Source organism: Podarcis pityusensis (genome assembly GCF_964106645.2).
Source record: "Podarcis pityusensis genome assembly, chromosome: 16".
Taxonomy (NCBI): domain Eukaryota; kingdom Metazoa; phylum Chordata; class Lepidosauria; order Squamata; family Lacertidae; genus Podarcis; species Podarcis pityusensis.
This window is the reverse complement of record NC_138041.1, coordinates 19,672,501-19,696,342: the sequence shown is the minus strand read 5'-3', so window position 1 is coordinate 19,696,342 and position 23,842 is coordinate 19,672,501. Positions and strand designations below refer to the sequence as shown.

Sequence of the window (23,842 nt, the reverse complement as noted above, 5' to 3'; positions counted from 1 at the left end):
GTCCCAAAATGCATGTTTGGGTTAAAAGTGAATCCTGGGGCTGCAAAGGTTGAAGATACCTGCTCTACTCTACCCTGAACAGAAATTTCAGGTAGGTTCCCCACCTCTTGCCCTACTTGAAGGTGCTACAGATTGATCCTGAAAAGGTTCGCAACTGAACTGTGTGCTCTACCACTGAGCAACAGCCCTTTGTCCTTCGTGCTAAGCTGTTAGGAGATTCCTATTCCCCTTCCAAAGCTACAATTCCCAGAGTGGCTAAACAATCAAGCCCTCTTCACAGGGAACTATGGGAACTTGAGTTCTCCCAAAAAACTCTGAGCACCCTTAACAAACTACAGCTCCCAGAACTCTTGGGGGGGGGGGTAGCCACAACTATGTTTATCATAGCACTTTAAATGTATGGTGTGAATGTGGCCTCAGTCCTGCTTAAGAGTAAACCCCTCAGAATGAATGGACCTCAGGCTCATTAATTTCAGCCAAGCTGGGATAAAATAATAACAACAATTCCTGAATTTGTTTAATAAATAGCTGATCTGGACCATGATTGGGGCAAAGGGTTGACTGCTCCTGCCACAGCCAGTCCCAAGCTGACTATTTGCTGGCTAATTATTATTTAAACAATAATCAGCATCAGGAGACATACATGACCAAAGCAGCCTTCTCCAATATGGAGCCCTTGCTGAGGCTGATGGAAGTTGTAGTCCAAAAGAGCTGGTCAACAGGTTTGCAAAAGTTTGGCTAGAAAGAGGGCTAATTTTATGTCTCGTTTGCTCCAGATGAGGAACATCACTTTGCAAACACCTTCACAATATATGGCAATGTTGCTGCACAGTAGTATTGTGAACAAACACACAACAATGGCTTCAACTTTTTAAATCAGGATGTCAATCTGTTAACTTTTGGGGCGATGGTGTGGCAGAATACATCACTGTAGGAGACTAAATCATAACTTGCAGGCAAGCTCTCTCACACAGTCAGTGACAATAGAACTGGACCAATATATGTAAATTTCTTATCTTGGCCCATTTTTGAGAACAGGAGAAGTTCATATGCAGCCTGGCTCTGACCATGTCTTGGCAGAAGAAGACATGGTTTTATTGCTTTTTCTAACTGCCAGTTGGCTTGCAAAACTCAGGCTGAACAATTAAAAGGAAGAGAATATTCTCTCCCCACCTGTGAAAGAGGCTGCTGAACAACGGACAGCTCCCCAGTTCAGCAAGCAATTTTCCTGGGTCGCTTTCCAGACTCTCTGTCTGCGATTCAGAGTTCGGCTTTATCATCTCAGCTGCCAAGTTGGACCTTTGAAAGATTCAGAGCCAGCCACGTGAGCCATCGCGAGTCTGTATTCCAAAAGCGGCTGTTTCTCTGATCGCTGGACTCCTGGCAAAAGTTGAGATATTGACCCTGTTACTCTGGGCCAGGCTCCATCTTGAGTAATTACATCTGAGTGCCTTGAAACCCCCACTGCAATTTCAGTTGGAGGAGTTATTCTTTACTCATTGCCCTAAAATAAACAGTTGCTGAAATAATGTAACGCAGTGTGGCCATATTCCTCATGGAAGGTTCACTGGGCCCCTGACAGCACTTCGGATGCTAAAATCGAGAACTACAATAAGGGAACAGCATGAAGCAGTGATGAAAGTATACAGATACAGAATATCACTTATTTTAGTAATGAAAGAGAACACTACTATGAGCTTTTAAAAACAAACAAAAATCTGTTTGCCATTATGATAATTTCCAAACTGGGTGAACATGCAGGAAAATGGCAAATGAAGTTCAAGGTCAGAGCAAATTGATGCGTAACGCAACAATTTTTCATTGATCATTTTAATATTCCTTGTAAGCAGCTTGCAGGTATTACTACAATCAAGGGGCAAACATATTTCGCTAAATAAAAAAATTAACCCTAACTTTAATATGTGCCAATGGTGTTTGAATTGTGACTAACCAAAGAAGAGATCTTGGGGTCCCAGACGATCAGCTTATTAAGCATTCATCTCCCTGATTTGTTTGCAGGGATATTAGACAACACTGGCTTTTTATTGAGCATTCATTCTGATGCGTTTGTGGGGAGGTTAGATGCCACCGTATTGAAACAAGCATTATCCCACACTTTCTGGAGCACTCCCCCATCACTTTTCTTTTTTTGCAAAAATTCTGCTCTTTGAGGAAACAGGTTTGTTACACAAGACCTACTAATCAATTGCACTGCCTGAATTTGCCTGCATGTGATTCAACCCCACCCAGTGTTCCAAATTAGTCAAGCACCTGACTTAGCACATTTTGCACCTGACTATTACAACCAAGTGAAGATGCCTGGGCACCAGGATGGCGCCTGACATCTTCACCATCTGGAGGTGCATGTCTGGGGATCACTGGAGCTTGACTGTTTTCACATACTAATACCACATCCTGTAGAATTCTATCAATTATGTACATTTTATCTGCACAATCACAATGAATTTCAGGAACCATTTCATTTACCCCACCCCACTACCCTGCTCACAGTTGTGAAGAAATTCTTAAGTTACGAATGGTCCGTATCACCATTAAGAGAGGTCGGAATAGGTGCAGGGTTCGAAATTAGCAGGGCGCAAGGCGCATTTTGCACCTAAAGATTCTCCATTTGTGAGCACCTCAAAAAGTCTGGGTGCCATTTTTTTGTGCCTGGCTGACACTCAAAAATTACTGAAATGTAGTGCTTTGAAGCCTCCAAGTATATGTTAAGGATAGGCAATATGTTAAGGAGTTTAACAATAAAGAGTAGAATGTTTTGAAAACTCAAGTATGGTACCAATATTTTTACTGTCAACACCAAATCAAACATATATTAGCAATTTCTGCTAAAAATGTGATATTAACAATGTGTCACTTATGTGAATTGCGTATTAATTCATGCTTATTAAAATAATAAATAAAAAGTGTTGCCGACCTTCACACCCCAGGCGACTAGACATTCTGTTTTGGCGCCAACAACCCAGGTCCAAGAAGACATTTGGCTCCTAGCTTTTCTAACACTGCCAATATATATATATATATATATACGGACTGTGCCTGGATAAAGTGATTTTTCTTCTTTCAGTTCTCAAAGCCACTATTTTGCCGCTGGCTCTGGATGGCAGATGTTGGATTTCGCACCCCCCAGCTGAGCATCCCTGATCCTTCTCCTGCTCGCATGCAAGCAGCGGAAGGATTGGGGCTCCTGCAGCTGGGGAGTGGGGGGGCTTCACACACCCCAGCTGAACAGCCCCAACTGCTAGGCTGAGGCATGCAGCTCCTCAGCCAAAGACGTTAAAGAAGCAAAGGGAGGAACAAGCTGTATCGGCTCCTCGGTGATACAGCTTGTTTCTCTCTCTTTGCCAGTACAAGGGGCAGAGTAGGACGGTGGCTTCATTCAGCAGTATATTGCAGGTGACACTGCCACCACTCCCAGCTGCAGCTTGTTTCTCCCTTGGCTCAGGAGCGGTGGCGGTTTCACCTGCAATATTCCTCTGAGTGAAGCTGCCATCCCACTCTGCCCCCATACCAATCTTGTATCGATACATCGCCCAGGCCTACTCCCCATGTGACTTCCAGATCTTTTGAACTACAACTCCCATCAGCTGCCTTACACACACAGTTCAGGGGCATTATCTTCCCAGTATTCCTGTTATTGCTGTTGTGTCTCGAAACCTTGGCAGTGGAAACTTCCCTTGGGCCAGGGATACCAGCCCTTTCTCCTTTTCCTCTCCCTGCACTCCGCCTATGCTCAGGAATTATCATACCAATGTCCATGGCTAGAAAATTCTCCCTGCACCTGGGAAATTAGACCTTCCACTTTTCCCTGCCTCTGTACTCTCTCCATGCTCAGTGGCATCATCATCATCCCACTATCACTGCTATGGCTACGTGTAAGGACTGAAGCCTCTGTGCATAGGATGCCACCTCCAGTCCTTCCTCATTTGCACTTTGCCCATGCTCAGGGACACCATTTTCTTGATTGTCTCTGTTTCTGCTGTAGATGCAAAACTCTCCTTTTTCTGTGCTCTAACCATGCTCAGAGGCTCCTCCTGCTGCACTCTGCCCATGCCAGGAAGGCACCATCTTCTCAAAGTCACTGTGTTGCACTTAGAACAACACCAGGCCTTCCTCCTCTTTCCTCCTGCAGCACTCTGCCCATGTTCAGAGGCACCACCTTCCCAATGCAACCACTGCTGCTGTGTGTGCTCCAGGCAACAGAAAACTCTCTTGCCCTTACACTGTGCTTAGGTCAACATCACATGCACACACCCTACGCATGCTCAGAGGCACCGCCTTCCCACTGACAATGCTGTGTGAGCTTCATCAGCCTGAAAACTCCCAGTGAGCTTAGGACGATGCCACCAGGCCTTCCTCCAGCTGCACTCTGCCCATGTTCAGGAACACCACCTACCCAATGCAACTATTGCTACTGTGTTTACTTCAGGTAACTGAAAACTCCCTCACCAAGCCTTCCTCCCCACTGCATCCTGCCCATGCCCAGAGGCACCACCTTCTCGATGTCACTGCTCCATAACCTAAAACATGCACATCTCTGCACTTAGAACGCCAGGCCTTCTTGCTGCTGCACTCTGCCCATGCTCAGAAGCACCACCTACCCAGTGCAACTACTGCTGCTGTGTATGCTCCAGGGAACTCCCTCGCCAGGCCTTCCTCCTGCTGCACTCTGCCCATGCCCAGAGGCACCACCTTCTCGACGTCACCGTTACGCGGTCTGAAACACGCACATCTTTGCGCTTAGAACAACGCCAGGCCTTCTTCCCTGCACTCTGCCCATGCTCAGAGGCACCACGACCTATGGACGTCGCTGCTCCTGCCACCTTTCCGAGCCCCCCCCCCCATTCCTCCACTCTTTCCACACACACCCCCACCCGTCCCTGGGGCTCACCTGAGCCGGAGCTGCTCCCTCCAGACCTTCCCTCGGGGCTGGCAGGCCTCCCTGAGGCGGCGGCAGGTGCAGGCCAGGCGGGCCACGTCGGAGGCGTTCAGCGGGCCGCAGCACGCGATTAGCTCCAGAAGCTCCCCCGGCAGCTCCGCCAGGCTCGGAGGGGCCGGCCCGGGCCCTGGAGGAGGAGGAGGCGGCGGCGGCGGCAGAGCCAACCCCTCCGGCCCGTCCGCCTCCGCGGGGCCCGTCTCCGCCTCGCTTGCCCTCTCCGGCGCCGCCATCTTGCCTGTTTACCTGAGCGGCCCTTCAAGGGGGCGTCTCCAAAGAGACACACGCCGGCGGCGCAGAAAAGGGTGGTCCGAAAAAAGAGGCGGGCGGGCGCGGCAGGAAGAGGCGGGAGGAGAATGACGCCGGCGTTGAGAAAGGGGGCGGGGGGAACCACGAATGAGGCGGGCGAGAGAGAGAGAGAGAGAGAGAGAGAGAGAGAGAGAGAGAGAGAGAGAGAGAAGGAAAGGGACGCCCAGGGAGCGTCTGCGAATTGCTTTCCTCGCATAGAGGCGCACCGGCCACTGCTCGCTCTTTTTTTTCTTTTTCTTTTGGTTTCAGTATTCCTCTCATCTCCCAGGGGGCAGGAAAAAGAAACTAATCAGGGAACCCCGGGAGGTGGGGGTTAGGGGGAATACCAGTTCCCCCAGCAAGCGCTACCCTAAATTCCCAGTTTGCATTTTTGTCCACCTGTCTGCCTGTTAAAGGAAGGGTGAGCTTCGAGCACTTGCAGAACTTTCAGAAAGAGGAGGAATTTGGAGTCGTGATGGTTCATGGGGTGGGGAGTGGGAGAAGGGAAGGGAATAGTCCCCCCCCCCCACTCCATGAACTATAACAAACAGATTTCCTACTTTGAGTAGGTTTCTTGTATTTGTAGAACCTGAGAAGGGAGGCAAAAATTGGGTTATGGACCATAACCCCCAGGTTTCTATTATTATTATTGACTCTGCTATTTTCTTTTTAAAAAGAGTAATTTTCTAGCATTTGTAGAACCTGAGATATGAAACAAGACGTGCAGGCACTATGCCTCCTTTTTGGGGTGGGGGTGGGGGAGAGGAGAAATTAGCCTGTTTCCCACTTTCATTGTTTGACTTTACCACACCCACCCAGCCCTTCCTGGGGGGAAAACCCATGCAGATCCCATGTTAAGGACTCCAGGGGTGCACCCCTCAGTCCACCAACAAATAAGAAAATATATTTGTGTGACACTGAAGACACCCCAACCCACAAATACTTATGTTTACCCAGAAATTCCCTTGATCTCTTTGTCCTGAATCTCTTGTCTGAATCACAGTGTTGCTTTATTTAGTGGGATTGTTTTATGATGTGTTTCAATTATGGATGCTTATACTTTAATGTGTTTGGCTGCAGGCCCACCCACCTTTATATCACTGCCAGGACTCAGCAAAGACACTTATTGTAGGAACTGTTCTCTGGACATGTGCAGAACCTACTACAGGAAGCACTGATAACAGGGTGACTTTTATTGTTTTCCTCTTGCTTGCAACTCACAGAGAGAAAGAGAGAGGCTTGAACTTACGTGTGCCTTTACCACGGCTGCGGTAAATGCTTAAATAATTGCTGCTAATTATGCTTTTATGACCTGTCAAGTAAACGAGAACTTGGCTGAAGCTTTATGGCGTCCATGAGTGTTTTATTGCCTTCTGTGTGTAGCCCAACCATCATTAAAAGCTTCTAGGAGCTGTGCTGAGACGTAACTCTGCTTGATCACACACGCAGTAAAAGTGTGCCGGACTGCATCTTTTAACACTACCAACTGAACTTTCCTACCATCCTGGGTATGATGTGCACAACCTGCTTGTGCTGGTTGCTGCATACTTCTTGAAATCATGATTTCCCATGGGAATTAAAAGCTCAGTTCCTTATATTTAAGAAATAAGCAAATCTATGGATTGGAAGGGCCAGTCCAGTCTTAATTTTGGCCTAACTGCTCTTATCTTGGTGTTTGCTCTCTGTATGTATGTTTGCGTGAGAGAGAGCGTGTGCATGATATCATTTGAACCAAGGGTGCTTCCAGACCACCTGTCAATTGAGCATCCTTCCTTATTTGTTGGTGGGGAGGTCAGATGATGTCGCGTCAAGCAAGTGTTGCCCACGCTCTCCCCTCGCCTCCCTTATTCCTAAAAGACTGGTCCTGTTGGAGGAAGCAGGTTTGTTGTGCAAGACACCCCAGTCAAACTTAATTGCAGAGCTTGAATTTGCTTGAATGTGGTTTGAAACAGCAGCTCAGAACCATTCCTCCATGCTGCTGCAGGCTCCCAGCTAAGGTCTGGCACAATGCGGAGCCTCATGAGAGTCTCTGGTGTGCTGGGCATTGTGGTCCATAGGAGACCATGCAGCGCATGGCAAAGGACACTGATGCAGATGAGAAGCTGTTGTCTCATATGAGGTGGGGCATCAGTATCTTATTCAGGGACCACCTGGCTGGAAGACACAGCCCTGTTACCACCAGAGGGTGAGTCTCCTGCAGTAACTCCATCTCCCCAGCCTCACAGACCCTGCCTGTCACACTCTGCATCTTGTCAGCCTTGAAAGCTTCAGTAGGCTGCAGCTCAATATCTCCCCGTTGCTGCTGCAGAAGTGGGGGCCTTCTATTAATTTACTAAGCCCTCAACAATGTTGGTTCAGGGCACCTCCATCCTTGTATCCCAGCTTGATCATTGAGATCATCTGCAGGCATGTCACTGGTCATTCCCCGGGATGGTGAGGCTCATTTGACAAGAGAAAGAAACTTAAGTCTTTAGTGTCATGGGCCTAGTCCTATGGAACACCTTGCCACTAGAGATTCAGCAGGTGCCTAATGTGCCAACTTTCAAAACTTTTTCAATTCTGCCAGGCTTATATTCAGGCAGTAAAGAATACAATGGTTAACTGATGTCTGTTTTTAACTTTTAAAATGTGGTTTTCACTGCATGGTTTTATGTATTTCTGTAGCAAACTGTGTTGCTTTTTCTTAATAAACAGCAGTCTATAATTTTTTTTATATTTATATCCCACCCTTCATCATAAGATCCCAGGGCAGTTCACAGAATAAATGAATGAATGAATGGATATTGCAGTTGGCTTTCATTTGAGCTCTTCCATTGTCCAGCTCTATGCCTACCTTCACTGAACACTGGAAGTTCCCATGGGATTTCCCTTAGAGCAGCCATGGGGAACATGTTTTCCTCCAACTCTGTCAGCTGCATCCAGGAATGCCCATGGTGGAGGGTGATGGGATGCTCCCCATCTCTGCCTTAGCGGACAGTGAACAGCTTGCAGGCTTAGAAGGAGCAGCAAAGTCTGGCTGGCACGTGCCAACATTGGGACCTGCCATTTTAATTGCCCCACAATGCCTCTGAGCCCCTGACATAGCGTTGCTCCAGAGTCACTCCACATTGGGGGCCTAGACGCACTGTGTGGAAAGTAAGGTAGGCTTTGCCCTCTAAAGCAATGGATAAGTAATTAATAAATGACTGGAATAATGAATGCCTAGCCCGATTGTAGTATGAACCATGATCCTCAGGTTGGGCAGGCCTTAAAAGATAAAGTAGAAGATGACAACGGAGTCAATTCACTTCTTTTTTTTTTAATTGATTGCAATGCAAACAGGCATAAGTATTTTTCTTTTTAATTCCATAAAACCAGAAGATCCGAACTATACAGAAAGAAGGTGCATGCTTTAGAACAGTGTGGATACCTCGCAAACAAGAACAGCAGTCAGTCCATGAAGAAAGGTGCTGAGCATATTGTACAAACGGCAGAGACTTGGCAGCATCAAGAGCTCGGAGGTAAAGGAACGTAAAATGTTTCCGGCCGCTTAAAGCACTGATATGATTAAATATGACCTGCCCGCCCCCACCCTCCAAATTATCATACATTTGTGTGGTGTTCAAAATGAACCAGGCTGCCCATCCAGACCAAGGAATGCAACTGTAATTTGTTCATCAGTTGTTTATTAATGGCAGTGATGATGATGATGATGATAATAATAATATTAATAATAATAATAATAAAAGGCACAGTGACACAAGGGAGCTGAGCTGAAGAATAGGGAGAGGAAACTGATCACATTAACAGCTGCTTGGGAGACCTGTACACATTCAGGATTGTACTCACCCATATTACATCATTGCCCTACACAGGCAAATGCATTTTTGTTCTTGCTTGATCCAGAGGACACTTAGGTCTAAGTTAACCTGCTGAAGCCAGTGGGAGGGAACAGAGGAGAGTTTTCCCAATCAATATTCAATAGCCTGTGTTAGGGTACAGATTTCTGTTTCAGTCTGCACCATCTCTGCACGGGAACATTTCTGTTTCAATCTGCAACCCCTCTGCACTGGAACATGTGGATTGAAAAAAATGAAATGTGCTGCCATTGCATTGTAATGCTTGATTTCTACCACTAGGTGTTGACATAGCGTGCTGCGCACAGCTCAGGAATGGCACCTCGTGACAAAACACAAGCATCAACTCATAGAACAAAGATCCCCCTTGAATACGGCTGTTCTCTCGCTCCTTTTGTGTAGTAGGAGCCTGGAAAACCTCTCCCGTGAGATGAAACTGCACTTCCTTTTCTACAAACAAGCAGCAGAGCAAGGCAAGAGGGCTTTCACTGAAAAGGGACTAGAGCAAAGTGTGGTTGGTTGCTTTTATGTTTTCCTTTTCTGAGGGGAGCAGAATGGAGCAGACAAAATCCAAGAGGTTCAATGGTAATGTTTCCAATGTGTTTCAGTTATCTTCTTCAGGGGAACTTGTTCAACTTTCACAAATTAGCATTGCCTTCTAGTGTTTGACTGGTGATGGTGCCGTCTCTTTGAGCTTCGCCTGCCATGGCATGTTGCTGAGCATGGGTGTTGAGCAAACTGAGCTATTTGTGGGCTTATTGCTGCCCCTCCTTATGATCTGGCCTGTTACAATTCCTCCCACTTTTGGCAGGTTGCTTTTTCAACCTCTCGAGAGACCGACGAGCCACACGGGATACAAACAAGGTAAAACGAATGTTCACGTGCCTTTGCATGTTGACTCACAAACAATAAGCTGGCTGGTGCTCCGGACTTCCAGTTGCACTCACCCATCTTAAAAGTGGGGTGGGGTGGGGATCCTCTTAGCAGCTGAGTGTGTGTCTGGGTCACCTGATGTGGGAAAACAATGCGACGCTATCACAGTGTGGTGGTTCCGTTCTATTCTTTTGTGAGGCAAGAGGCTGTGTTTGTTATCTGATTGCAAAGGCATGGCATGACCAAGACTTTGTGTCTGTGGGGATGCATGGGATTTTGGACTGAGCAAGAATGTGGGGGATTCTCGCCATGCTGAGTTAGAGTAAAGCAGGGGTGGTGGTACCTGCGATCCCTCTGGGTGTTCCTGGACTACAACTCCCACCATGCTTGACCATTGGCCATGGTAGCTGGGATTGATGGGAGTTGGAGTCCAGAGGCATCTGCAAGGCCCCCAGTTTTCCACCCCTTTTCTAAGGATATCAGCCACCTGGTTGTATCAGTTTTGCCACTACACTTACAAATCAATGCAATCCTTGTCTACTCAGAAGGAAGTTCCCATGGTTCATCTTACTTCCAGGTGTGCATAGCAGGGGTGGGGAACCTCTGGCCTAGGGTCCACACACAGCCCTCCAAGTCTCTCTCTGGCCTTTGAGACTCTCCCCAGGAATTGCCCCTCACTCCATGGGTCTTTCCCCCTGCCTTGAATGCATCCTTGAAGTCTCTGTTGCTGCCTCTTGTTTCTCCGCACGGAGGTCGCAGAACGGTGTGTGAGCATGAGCAGAAAGTAGCTTACTACGCAAAGGGGAAATTTGCATATGCTGCTCCACCCACCTTCGCCCCTGGCTCCACCCACCATGTGGCCCCCAGAAAGTTGCCAAACAAGGAATGCGGCCCTTGGACTAGAAAATATCTCCACATCTCTGGTGCGTAAGACAGTAGCGTGAATCAAACCAGGGGACCTAAACCCAACCAGGGTTTTGTCATGGCTCAGATGTTGTTACCAACGAGAGCAATTGTCCCATGCAAAAAGCACATGCTTGGGCCTCCAAGGAAACTGCTGTCTTGCTCTGCCAAGCTCATAGTCAAATGTCTGTAAGCTTCAAGGAGTCTTAAGGTGGGCAAAAGGAATTCCCAGCCGACCTTTGGGGAAGGGCTGTAGCTCAGTGGCAGAGGTCCAAGGTTTAATCCCCCAAAGGCCTCTCCAGGGAGGGCTAGCAGGAAACCCTGCTTGAAACTCTGGAGAGCATCTGCCGGCCAGTGTAGACCATACTGAGCTAGATGGACCATTGCTCCGAATCAGAATAAGGCAGCTTCTAGCATCTCACAAATGCTGAGAGCTTGCGACAGACGCCAGGCCCCTGCCTTGGCAGCTCCCCATGTTGTCCTTTTTACACAAAGCAAAAGGAAACACCAAGCGAGAAAGCACAGAGTTTTTGGCAATGACAGCAAAACCCTTCAATGAGAAGGCAACAGTTTAGGATCCAGCTGTTTCCTACTGGAAGTAATTCAGCTTTTTACTGCTGGGAGATCCATCTATCTCCTTAGGGAGGAAGGGGATGCCCTGGGTTTATTCTGATACTAGAAAAGCAGTGATCTATCAGAATAGTCAATCATATTCTGTAACTGGAGAACTCTGGAAGCCATCAGAAAGAGTTCATGAATGTAGTCTGCCTGTTCCTTCCTCTGTCCTCTTTGGCTTTGGTCTGTTGTAAAGATGGGCAACCTGTGGCCCACCAGATGGTCTTGGACAGGGGGCAGCACACTTTTTCAGCAGGGGGCTGGTCCACTGTCCCTCAGACCTTGTGGGGGGCCGGACTATATTTTGAAGAAAAAAATGAACGAATTTCTATGCCCCACAAATAACCCAGAGATGCATTATAAATAAAAGCACACATTCTACTCATGTAAAAACACTAAGCAGGCCCTACAAATAACCCAGAGATGCATTTTAAATAAAAGGACACATTCTACTCAATTAAAAACATGCTGATTCCACAGGCCGTATTTAGAAGGTGATTGGGCCGGATCCGGCCCCCCGGGCCTTAGTTTCCCTACTCATGGTCTTGGACATGATGTTGGGCGAATATGTCATTTTTTGTTTTTCTCCGTTTCTCATGTTTTTCAATCTTAAATTAGATCCCCCACGTTACCATCTCAGCTCGTGATTTTGTTGTTCTTGTGAAAATTCACCAGAATTTTAATGCGAATTTTTCCTAACAAGTCTGCATTTTCTCCCAACATACACTTTTTTTAAGCAAAGTAATTCCCCCTAATGCAATGCATTTTGTGTATGTTACTTTTGCTAATATACGCGTTTATATGGACACTTTACTTCAGTGTATGCGTCCACGTTACTTAGCTGGAGAACGGCATTTGAAAATTGGGAGAAGTGCACATTTCGAAGAACGACTGATGTTTCAGTCCGCATACTATTTGGCAAAGTGTGAATTAGGTAAGCTCAGCATTGGATGTGAACGGGATCATATTTCTCCCCCATCCTGACTGCCATCAGCCCCAGCCTGAATGGGAAATCAGCAGAAGATGATGGGAGTCATAACCCACCAAGACCTGGAGGACCACAGATTCCCCATCTCAGTTCTATGGTTCTATAGAAGTGATCCATTGGTACCATCCTCATTCTTTTTCTTTCTCTCTCTCTCTGTCTGAGGAGTAAAGGAAAAAGCACATCACATGAATGAAACCTTCTTGGATTCCTAATAGTGTTTTAGCCACAATGCCTGGTGACCCACAGTTGCTTCCTGGCAGTCTGTTGGTTACAGCCCACCCAGCTTGCCATATCCAGCTGTGTTGCTGACTTTGCGGCCATTGGATCAGTGCTCAAACACGTTGCGGAAGGTGCAGGGAAGGGAGCAGGGAGGCCGGGGCAGTGCATCACGTTAAGAGACTGCGCAGGTATGCCGTACGAAGGTGCGACCATTATCTGTGCAACGAAGGCCAGTCCCACCTTGAATGCAAGGACTGAGAGGCTGCAGAAGAACAAAGCCACAGGAGGAGCTGCCCGCCATACTTTCCCTCTTCCCCCCTGCCAGATTGCAGGAATGAAAGGGGCAGTGGCAGGAGGGGACAGGGGAGAGAGTGACCCACTGCTTGAAGCAAATCATGCTAGGCAGAGATTTTGGCAAACAGACAAGAGCGGCGATTCTGCGTTCCTCTGCTGCGTAACTCAACAGCAACTGACCGTGACCCTCCAAACCCACCCCAGAACACGCACACACACACGCACGCACACACAAAATGCAGATGACGACCACTAGGGTGGTGGTTTTCATGCAGCCATGAAGACGGCCTTGTCATGAACGAGTGGAAGTTGTGTGTCTTTGCCGGAGCTGCTTGCAGGTTGCGTTCAAAGCCATCGCGCCACGGTGGGAGATTCCAGAGAAGGTCACACGGAAGGAAAATAAACTGCCACAGGACACGAGAAGAGGGTGGCGGTGTGGAGGGGAGAGAAATATCACCAGCATTGTCCTCCGTCTCTTCCTCCCTCGCTATCCAAGCGTCAACAACATATCCTTCAGGACACAACAATAGGACGAGACACAGACGAGCGTTTGTTGTGGGCCTGGCGGAAGTCCCTGGAGGAAAGGAGCGGATGCGGACATGTCAGTACAAGGTCCAGACCCCTCTCCTTTTCGAGGGCTGGAGCAGAGCAGCTGGAGCTGCCGCGGTTTGCCTGGCTCAGCCTCCTGCCTCGGGCAATGCGACGCGGTCATGTTTAGGAACAAAACACCCTGCAAAAAAGCCGTCGGTTAGAGCAGAAATCACACACGCATGGTAAGGCATGTAAAAAAAAGCATCGCCCTCTCCACTCGAGTTCACATGCATTTTGTTCACCCTTCACAAGTTATGCATTCCCTGGCTTAAATGCCACTCTTTCGTTAGTTGGACGGAAAACATCGTAAACACTTGCTCACCCCAGACGCTGGGCCAGTGGGCAGCACTTCCCTTTGGCTACTAAACAGGGATGCAGTCACATAATATATACAGTGGTACCTCAGGTTAAGTACTTAATTCGTTCCAGAGGTCCGTTCTTGACCTGAAACTGTTCTTAACCTGAAGCACCACTTTAGCTAATGGGGCCTCCTGCTGCCGCTGTGCCACCAGAGCACAATTTCTGTTCTCATCCTGAAGCAAAGTTCTTAACCTGAAGCCCTATTTCTGGGTTAGTGGAGTCTGTAACCTGAAGCGTATGTTACCTGAAGCGTCTGTAACCTGAGGTACCACTGTAATCATAGAATTATAGAGCCGGAAGGGACCTAGATCACTTAGTCCAACTCCCCTGCAATGCAGAAATCACAGCTAGACCCTGCTGCGTAACCCCACGTTTTGGCATCGTGTGACTACCTGCCCCAAGCAGTACCACAAAGCAACTGCCTTATGGGATATGAAACACAGAGCAGTCAAGTACAACATTCCTAGAATGGACATGCTATGCTTTGTACCAGCCAGGAGTCTAACTTCCTGTTTCCTCCTGAGCATCCTCTGCATGTGACTAGAGGCCTGTGTGTCTGTTTGAGGCTTAACCTGGGCAAGGGAGCACATCTCCTTCCTTTGTCTCTTTTCCATTTTGCTTTTCCATGTGTTAGCAGAAGTGACTGCCTGTTTGCAGTCACTTAGGAACTAACTCTCTTATGGGATAGTTTTGTAACCGAAGTCTGCTTTCAGGGATCCAACTGTGAACTGAATGATTGTGAGTAAACTACTTTTATATTGACTTTAATAAGACTGTCGTGTTATTCTTTTTAAGAGGGACAAGAAGGGAACTTACCAGGAATCTTATAATGAGAGGCTCAGACAAGCCTGCAACAAGCAAACCGCTGTGCGTTTAAAGGGGAATGTTACTCTGCTAAGATATAGAACTTGCTAACGCAAGTTAGGAAGGATATCATTAAACATATCCTCTCCTGCATCCTGAACATTCCCACACCTTATACACGAGACAAATGTCCTCGCCGGTTTCCTCCCTGGGGTGTTTTTTCTGTTTCTTTTAGAACTGAATGGCTATTACATATTCCAGTTCTGGAATTTTTTTCAAACAAGGCAAATAAAATTAATACATCGTTATTAACTGCTGTTATTTATTAGTTGCCTAACACAAACCATCTCTAGGCTGCTTACATACCTGGGTTAAAAAACAACCATCAAATTTAAGAATAAAACAACACACGCCCCCCCCCCCCACTACACACATCAATAGCAGTATGATTATCGTGCACTGTATCTGAGCCTGACCTGTACAAACCAGGGGCCATATCCAGAGTCCACTTGTCTACTAGGGCAAGGGGCTTTTGCTCTAGTGGATGGCTGAGTTTTACCATTGCACAAGAAAAGAATGCAGTGCAACACTTGCCCTAGCAAAAATGTACTGTGCAATCTATTGCTCAACGAAGGCACCAGCAACCAGCTTATGCGTTATCTTGAGCAACAGTGCTTTGCTGGTCCAAAACAGAGCATTGGGGGAACCAGGCAGAGGGCTTTCTCGGTAGTGGCGCCTGCCCTGTGGAACGCCCTCCCATCAGATGTCAAGGAAATAAACAACTATCTGACTTTTAGAAGACACCTAAAGGCAGCCCTGTTTAGGGAAGTTTTTAATGTTTGATGTTTTATTCTGTTTTTAAACCCAGCCAGATGGGCAGGGTATAAATAATAAATCATCATCATCATCATCATCATCAGGACACCACTAAGTGGGTTTAACAACATTGGCTCCAATCTCAGGTCTAATCCCTGCTGAATTTAAGTGGGGTTAGGATTGCAGCCTATGATGTACAGTGGTACCTTGTTTCCCAAACAGCTTAGTTGTCAAACAAATCGACTCCTGAATGTTTTCCAGAAGCCAATGCGGCTTCCACAGCTTCCACGGCTTCCGCGGCTTCTGCTTGAGTGCAGGAAGCTCCTGCAGTCGATCGGAAGCCATGCCTTGGTTTTCGAACGGTTTCGGGAGTCGAACGGACTCCCGGAACGGATTATGTTTGAGAACCAAGGTACCACTGTAATTGAAATAAATGCTTCATTGTAAGCTACATGGGGGCAGAGACCTGTCCTCTTGGGCTTTGTAAAGTACCATGCACACAGGTGGCATAACGCAACGATGACAACAGACGTCCTGGATCGCCATACGCGTATCACACACACTTAAGAGTGCTTAGCTCCCTCCAAAGTTTTTTGGGAACTGTGGTTTATTAAGGAACTAGGAACTGCAGCACTGTGAGGGGTAAGTCCTCAGAAGTATTTGGGAGACGTGATGTGCTTTAAATGCACTTTAAATGTATGGTGTGGGATGTGACCTAAGCCATAGTTTGGCTTACTATGATGCGTGAACCAAACCATAGGCTTAGCTCCTAAGTTTAATTCACGGAATAAGCCTTTCTTGCCTGCCTCTTTCTTCTGCAGTCGAAGGCCCACAATCCCCAGCATCCTTAACAAACGACGGCTCCCCGGATTCCTCAGGGGAAGCTGCAACAGCTAAAGTGGTATAAATCTGCTTTAAATGTATGTTGTGAATGCTGTGGCAACTTTGCTATGTGGCAAAAAAAAGCCTCTTTGAATGGCCAATACCATTTCTGGACAGTAGGTGGCAGGGTTGGGTTGGGATTAGGCCAGCTGGTGCCACCAGCTCAGCAGAAGGCACAAAATATTACAACAGTGGATCTCATTCCCTTCTCACTTCTGTGGACCACTAGAACATAGCTGAGGGTGTCTTGAAGGATCACTTAATGTGGAGAGAGAGAGCATAGCTCAGGGGTTGAGCGTGTGCCTTGCATGCTTAAAGTCCCAGGTTCAATCCCCAGCATTGCCAGATCAGGCTAGGAATGTCTCCTGCCTTAACCCCTGGAGAACTTCTGCCAGTCAGTGTAGACAATATTGAAGACTCAGCACAAGGCAGTTTCTTATGTTCCTAGCTCCAGTTGAACGAGATGGGTAGCAGGCAATGGGAGGGGCAGAGTGGAGGCTCACCTACTAGGGCAGGCACCCCCAACCTTCGGCCCTCCAGATGTTTTGGACTACAATTCCCATCATCCCTGACTACTGGTCCTGTTAGCTAGGGATCATGGGAGTTGTAGGCCAAAACATCTGGAGGGCCGCAGGTTGGGGATGCTATACTAGGGCAAATGGGAGTCTCAGTATCACCCTTACAGAAATTAGCAGGTGGGAAATGGTGACTAGAACTCTGCCTATCTTTAGCTCTGGCGCCACCTGCTGTTAGCTCCCCTAAGTTCTGCCCCACCATTCCCAATAGACACCAGCCACCACTGCCAGGGCTATTTACTCCAACTTGGCAGTAGCTTCCCAGGGTTTTTCTCTGGAACAGGCGTGGGAAAACACCTTTCCAGCACAAGGGCTGCATTCCTTTCTGGGCATGAGAACCAAAAAGGGCCTGTGCTGGATCAGGCCAATGGCCCACCCAGCCCAGCATCCTGTTGTCCCTGCGGAAGAGAGGGAAACCAGCAAGCAGGAACCCATGTGCAAGAGCACTGGCTCCCGGTTTTCAGAAGGGCTGCTGCCTCCAGCTGAACCCCGCCTGGTAGGCGTGGCCAGAGGGGAAAGTGGGCGGAGCAACAAATGCAAATTTCACCTCGCATGCAGTAGTAGAAGAAGAAGAGTTTGGATTTGATATACCGCTTTATCACTACCTGAAGGAGTCTCAAAGCGGCTAACATTCTCCTTTCCCTTCCTCCCCCACAACAACCACTCTGTGAGGTGAGTGGGGCTGAGAGACTTCAGAGAAGTGTGACTAGCCCAAGGTCACCCAGCAGCTGCATGTGGAGGAGCGGGAAGCGAACCTGGTTCCCCAGATTACGAGTCCACTGCTCTGAACCACTACACCACCCTGGCTTCAGTAGGCTTGTTTCTACTCACACCCCTCTCTCCAGGCAAGCGAAAAGCATTTATCAGAGTCCGAGAGGTGTGTTCAGGCCAGGCAAAAAAAGGCCAGGACTCCTGAGGGGTGTGGCCTATTTGGGGGAAGCTCCGAGGGCTGGGCAGAGCAGCCAGGAGGGCTGCATTCAGCCCCTGGGTTTGAGGCTCCCCACCCTTGGTTTTAATCAGCAATCCCAGGGATGGAACTTCTGCAAGCGGAGCTTAGAGGCTCAACATGCCTGCTCCCCGGTGATCCCCACCCACTCTTGGAGCGTAGCTCGAGTGATGGCATCAGGCGAACGACAAAAGGGATTCTCTCGCCCAGCCCACACGTTTCTGGGGAAACAAAAGCGCCGGTTTGAAAAGGAAAGGAAGCCAGCGGGCCCGACTCACTCGTCCGTGTCTTTCTTACTCTCCTCAATGTGCGCAATCGACTCGGACCGGAGGCGGTTCGTCACTTCATACGTGCGCAAGGTGACTCCAAATATATCCTCGTGGTAGCGGTTGTCATCCTGCGGGGAGTGCGGCAGGCCGGGTGGGAAGGAGGAAGAGAAAAACCAACGCACGGTTAATTTCAGGAGTGTAGAGTCGGAAGGGACCCCATGGGTCATCTAGTCCAACCCCACTGCAATGAAGGAATCCCTGAAACTCCAAGGGAGGGGAGCCCACCACCCTCCGAGGCTGTCCATTGCACTGTCGAACGGTTCCCCCGACCACAAGGAAGTTCTTCCTAATGTTTAACCCGAATCTCTTTTCTTGTACAGTAGTACCTTGGTTCTCGAACACAATGCGTTCCAAGAGTCCATTCGAGTCCCAGAACTGTTCGAAAACCAAGGCGTGGCTTCCAATTGGCTGCAGGAGCTTCCTGCAATCAATCGGAAGCTGCGGAAGCCGTGCCGGAAGTTCGGCTTCCGAAAATCATTCGAAAACCAGAACAGTCGCTTCTGGTTTTCGATCGTTCAGGAGCCGAAACACACGAGTTCCGAGGCGTTCGGCAACCAAGGTACGACTTGTAAAGTTAGAATCTGTTTAGGGAAGCTTTTAATGTGTAATAGATTATTGTATTTTAATATTCTGTTGGAAGCCGCCCAGAGTGGCTGGGGAAACCCAGCCAGATGGGCGGGGTATAAATAATAAATTATTATTATAAATTAGTATTATTATTATCTCCTTTCTTACAAGAGAAGACAGCAAAGGGCTACTACAATGGGTGTGGGAACTTAAAACATCCCAAGGGCCACATTCTCTTCTGTTTAAGCTGCCGGGGACCCCACATGTCAGCGGGAAAATTGATTTTTTTCCTTTGGTCAGTGCGGCAGGCTACTGTCCACGCACCCCTCTCTCAAACCCCTCTCTTTATATCTCCACCCGGGGAACAATGAAGCATTATCAGAGCTTGAGGACAAATCCTGGCCAGGCAAACACAACCCACAGAGAGCCTGAGGCAAGGCCAGTGAAGGGGATGTTCTGGGGAAAGAGGGTGCGTGTGAAGGAAAGACCGTCGGGTGTGAAGCACACTTCCACCCGCAGACAAAGCCACAGCTGTCTGAACATCATGCCCTCTATCTAACCTTTTGCTCTCTTAGTGGTTTGCCATGCTCTGTCTGTGACCTTTGTCTCCTTCGTCATACATTGTGCAAGGGGAAAATGAAGTGGTGGAAACAGGTGCCAAAATAACTTTTTACCACCCCTCAATCTCAGGATTGGAAGATGTGTAAAGGTCACAGTCCGAAATGTACCTGACTGGTTTTGCATATTGTGCTAATAAAAAGAGCCTCAGCAGAGCTATCTGGCAGCTTGCTTGTGCACAGCTCACCTGCATTACCAACTCCTACCTCATGTCCTTCACTTCATGTGTGGATGCAAAGGAGGGGAAGGAGACAGAAACTGGGGACCCCCCCCCCAGGGGAGAAGGCTCAGAGCCAAGTGCGTGGTGGTGGCCTGGCAATGAGGGAGAAGAGGATGGTTCCCAAAGTGGGTGCTGCTGCCTCCTGGGGGGCAGTGGGATTACCCAGAGGGGCACTAAAATTCAAGGGGACCAGTGCTGATTTTTCGATTGTAATCTCCTCACCTGGGGACCTTGCAAAATCACCAGGGGCAGTGATGGAGGCGGGGCCTGTGTTCAGGAGCCGCCTGATTTCAGCTCTGGATGTTGGCAGGGGGCCTGACGCCATGGGCTGCCCCCATGGCATGCTGGGTGGTGGGGATGGCTGCTCACCCGTAGCTTGCTAATGAAAGCGCTGGCTTCCTCTGCCGTCAGCTTGCCCTGATGCCTCCCGATGCTCTGGACTGTCTTGAGGACGTCTCCAGCCATAGTGACGTCGCCGCACACATAGAGGTGCCCCCCCTGCTCCTTCAACGCCTTGTAGACGGTTCCCGCCAGCTGCTCCTGAAGGATGTCCTGCACGTATTTCTATGGGAAGTGAAAGTGGACAGCAATGGGTGTGTGTGTGTTTGCTTTCATGTTGCAGAAGAAGGCTCCCATCCTTGCTGCACAGCACCCCCTGCAGGCAGCCCAATGAACTGCAGAGCTGACCCCAAAGAGGAAGGTAGGAGGGGTAGGGGCAACCTGCATATTTTGCATATTATCCAAATTATGCCACGTATTCGGTAGGTTCAATATCCTATACAGTCCTCACAAGATTCAGATGTAGTTAGGGATGGAAAAGAGTGTCGTCTGGGTTGCATTTTAATGCAAGCCAACCTAATTCACGCTTCCCATATTGCCGCCTGGATCAGAATGCAATTTTCCTCAAGATTTTACGCTTCTCTGAATTTTGAAATGCAGCTTTTGGCTCAAAAAAAATGTGCTCCAAATGTATTTTAAACACCTCTGTGTTGTTATGGTTTTTGTTTTTTTTTAAAGGAATGCATGCATTCAGATAAAGTACCTATTTAAAGAGGAATCTTTGCACGCATATTTTTAGACAATGACATAAATAATACCTCATTTATCTCTTTAACAAATTTGTGGACTGCTTCACAGCACAAAGCCACCACAGTGATACATATAAAACCTTAAAATGCAAGTTCTAAAAAACCATTATATCGGTTTAGAAAACTCTAAAACCATTCACACAACTCTAAAAACTACAAAAACCCTCTTATCCTCTACAAAACTGATCTTTCATAAATGATTGAGTTACCGTATTTTTCGCTCTATAAGACGCACCAGACCACAAGACGCACCTAGTTTTTGGACGAGGAAAACAAGAAAAAAAAAAATTCTGAATCCCAGAAGCCAGAACAGCAAGAGGGATCGCTGCACAGTGAAAGCAGCAATCCCTCTTGCTGTTCTGGCTTCTGGGATAGCTGCGCAGCCTGCATTCGCTCCATAAGACGCACACACATTTCCCCTTACTTTTTAGGAGGGAAAAAGTGAGTCTTATAGAGCAAAAAATACGGTATATCTCAAGGTAAAGCTGCCTAAACAAAAATGTATTCAGAAGGAGCTTAAGGTAGCAGACATTGTTCCCCTTGCTACACAACAGCCCTTTGAGGTAGATTAGGCTGGGAGATAGTGACCAACACCAGGTAGCCCATGATTCAGAGGAGGGCAGTGGAGATATTCAGTGGTTTGGGAAACAAACACTTATTTTTTTTGACTTCACATATCCCATCTTTACAGGTGGTGTACGTGGTTCTCCTTCCCCACCTATTTTATCCTGACAACAACCTTGTGAAGTAGGTTAGCCTGAGAGTCAGTGACTCTGCTCCAATGTGACCCAGTGTGGATTTGAACCCTGGTCTCCCAGGTCCTAGTCTGACACTCTAACCACTACACCACACTGCCTCTCTCAGATTAAAGCAGAAACAGGATTGGATGGACCTATGAATGAACATGTGAGCGAAACAATTTGATCCATCCGCAGGTGGGTTAGAACCATACAGTTGCAGAAGGAATCATCTAGCTCAGGAATCACTGCTGATCACAGGTTACCTTTGGTTTGTCTGGCTCACGGGAGTAGGCCGTAAACAGCTCCTTGAAGACACCACTGCTTTTCGCCAGCAAGGTCTCCTCTTTGTAAATGTGGTCAATCTTGGACTGTCGACAACCAAAGACCAGCATCATGGGGCATGGCTTCAGCCCTGCGGGGACAGATTGAGGAGGTGGGAGGGGAGAATGCAAAACATATCATAGAGCTAGAAGAGACCACGAGGGTCATCTCGTCCAGCCCCCTCTAATGCAGGAATATTTTGCCCAAGGTGAGACTCAAACCCACAACCCTGAGCTTAAGAATCTCATGCTGTACTAACTGAGCTCCTAGGCGTGCCAGTAGGAGGCAACTAATCCATATATAAAACAAAAAACAACCCGCCATTTCAAAACACAAGCTAAAGAACCACACAAGTGATCAGACACAAACAGCGGGTTTCATACCATGCCCAGAGGGAACTTGATGTTCTAGGTGGCAGTGGTAGCTGGTGTCCATTGGGGCAGGATGGGCAGAAGGCTGGGAGGTCACCAGTAGGTGGCGCCACAGTCAACGACAGCCAGAGCTAACTAATTCTAGTTTTGCCCTCTTCCCTGCTGAGCGCAGAGGAGACTGAGCAGCAGGAAGATGCCATCCCTCTCTGGACATCCTCTCTTGTAACGCTAGAAACTGTGGACATCCAATGCATTTCGGAAGGTTAAGGAGCGGGGGGGACGGGGGCACAGTACTTTCTCATGCAGCTCATAGCTAAACTATGGAAGTGAAGTCCCTCCTGCAGGAGGCACTGATGGCCACCAACTTAGGTGGCAGTAGAAGAGGATTGGGGAAATTCATGGAGGACAAGGCTACTTTATGCTCTGCCCCCATGCTTGGAGGCAGCAATGCTTCTGAATACCAGTTGCTAGAAGCTGTGGGAGGGGAGAAGGCTTTTATGCTGAGGTCCTCCTTGCAGATTTCTGACAGGCTGGCTGCTGTGAGAACAGGATGCTGGTGCCAGGCTTCAGGGAACCTGATTCCTCCCACGGTGGGGAGCCAAGAATTAGATAAACAAGAAGAGTTCTTACCAAGTCTTTTATTCAGTATTCACAGGGAGAATTATCTTACATAATGGCTTTGCTCTGGGTAAAGTCCCACCTCCTCCGTCTCTCCTATTATACGTCATCCCTACATTGGCAGATCTGAGCTTTCTGCCTCTGAGCTTTCTGTTCTCCTACTTTCCATGCCCGCCTGGTTCTGGGAGAAGGGGGGTCTGGAATGCTTTCTAAAGACACCAAGTCTGTTAGCTGTCTCTCCCATTATGCTTCTGCTTCTTCCTGTTCCCCTCCCAATATTTCCCAGCTTCTCCCCTCTGCAGCCTCTGAACTATGACCTTCTGCAAACCACTGTTGTAAACCTATACAGTGGTACCTTGGTTTAAGAACAGTCCTGTTTACGAACTCCGCAAAACCGGAAGTAGTGTCCTGGTTTGTGAACCTTACCTCGGTCTAAGAACGGAAACTGAATGGTGGAAGGGCACCGGCTGCAGGAGGCCTCATTAGGGAAAGCGCACCTCGGTTTAAGAACGGTTTTGGTTTAAGAACAGACTTCCGGAACAGATTAAGTTTGTAAACGGAGGTACCGCTGTATTGTCTCCCTCTTCTCTGGGAAGTGTAGGAGAAGGGGAGGGGTCGGTCTCCACCATTCCTCCTCTGTCCAGTCCTTGACATCTGGACTAGATGGGCCACTGTCCTAATCCAGCAGGCAATGTTATTAGGGCTGGTTGCAAGTAGGAGCATCTCCACCCCTATTGTTCTACCCGGACACTGAGGTCCAGTGCCCAAGGGCCTTCCCTCACTGCGAGAAGCCAAGTTACAGGGAACCAGGCAGAGGACCTTCTTGGTAGTGGCACCCACCCTGTGGAATGCCCTCCCACCAGATGTCAAAGAGAACAACAACTACCAGACTTTGAGAAGACATCCGAAGGCAGCCCTGTTTAGGGAAGCTTTTAATGTTTGATGCATTACTGTATTTTAATATTTTGTTGGAAGTTGCCCAGAGTGGCTGAGGAAGCCCAGCCAGGTGAGCGGGGTATAAATAAT

At 48.1% G+C, this 23,842-nt stretch overlaps 2 protein-coding genes across 9 annotated transcripts in view; both read right to left on the bottom strand.

Moving 5' to 3' along the window:
- FBXO21 (F-box protein 21) overlaps positions 1 to 5,202 on the bottom strand; it is a 39,904-nt gene extending 34,702 nt beyond the window's left edge. For all 3 annotated transcript variants that reach the window (XR_013980591.1, XM_080986320.1, XM_080986321.1), the window contains exon 1: positions 4,910 to 5,202. Coding sequence is in view for 2 of the 3 variants with exons in the window: in XM_080986320.1 (XP_080842446.1) it covers positions 4,910 to 5,187 (278 nt within the window). In the remaining variant the exon portion in view is untranslated. The remainder of the gene's footprint in view (positions 1 to 4,909) is intronic.
- A 3,351-nt stretch (positions 5,203 to 8,553) lies between these two features.
- Positions 8,554 to 23,842, bottom strand: part of NOS1 (nitric oxide synthase 1) — a gene marked incomplete at its 3' end in the record, with an annotated part of 177,024 nt that continues 161,735 nt past the window's right edge. For 4 of the 6 annotated variants that reach the window (XM_080986166.1, XM_080986165.1, XM_080986170.1 and 1 more), the window contains 4 exons: positions 21,770 to 21,918; positions 20,048 to 20,242; positions 18,223 to 18,341; positions 8,554 to 13,544 (listed from right to left, as the gene is read on the bottom strand). In XM_080986166.1, coding sequence (XP_080842292.1) covers positions 13,484 to 13,544; positions 18,223 to 18,341; positions 20,048 to 20,242; positions 21,770 to 21,918 — 524 coding nt within the window. Of the gene's footprint in view, positions 13,701 to 18,218; positions 18,342 to 20,047; positions 20,243 to 21,769; positions 21,919 to 23,842 lie in introns of those variants that run through there. The other 2 variants (XM_080986167.1, XM_080986168.1) reach the window with 2 other exon arrangements.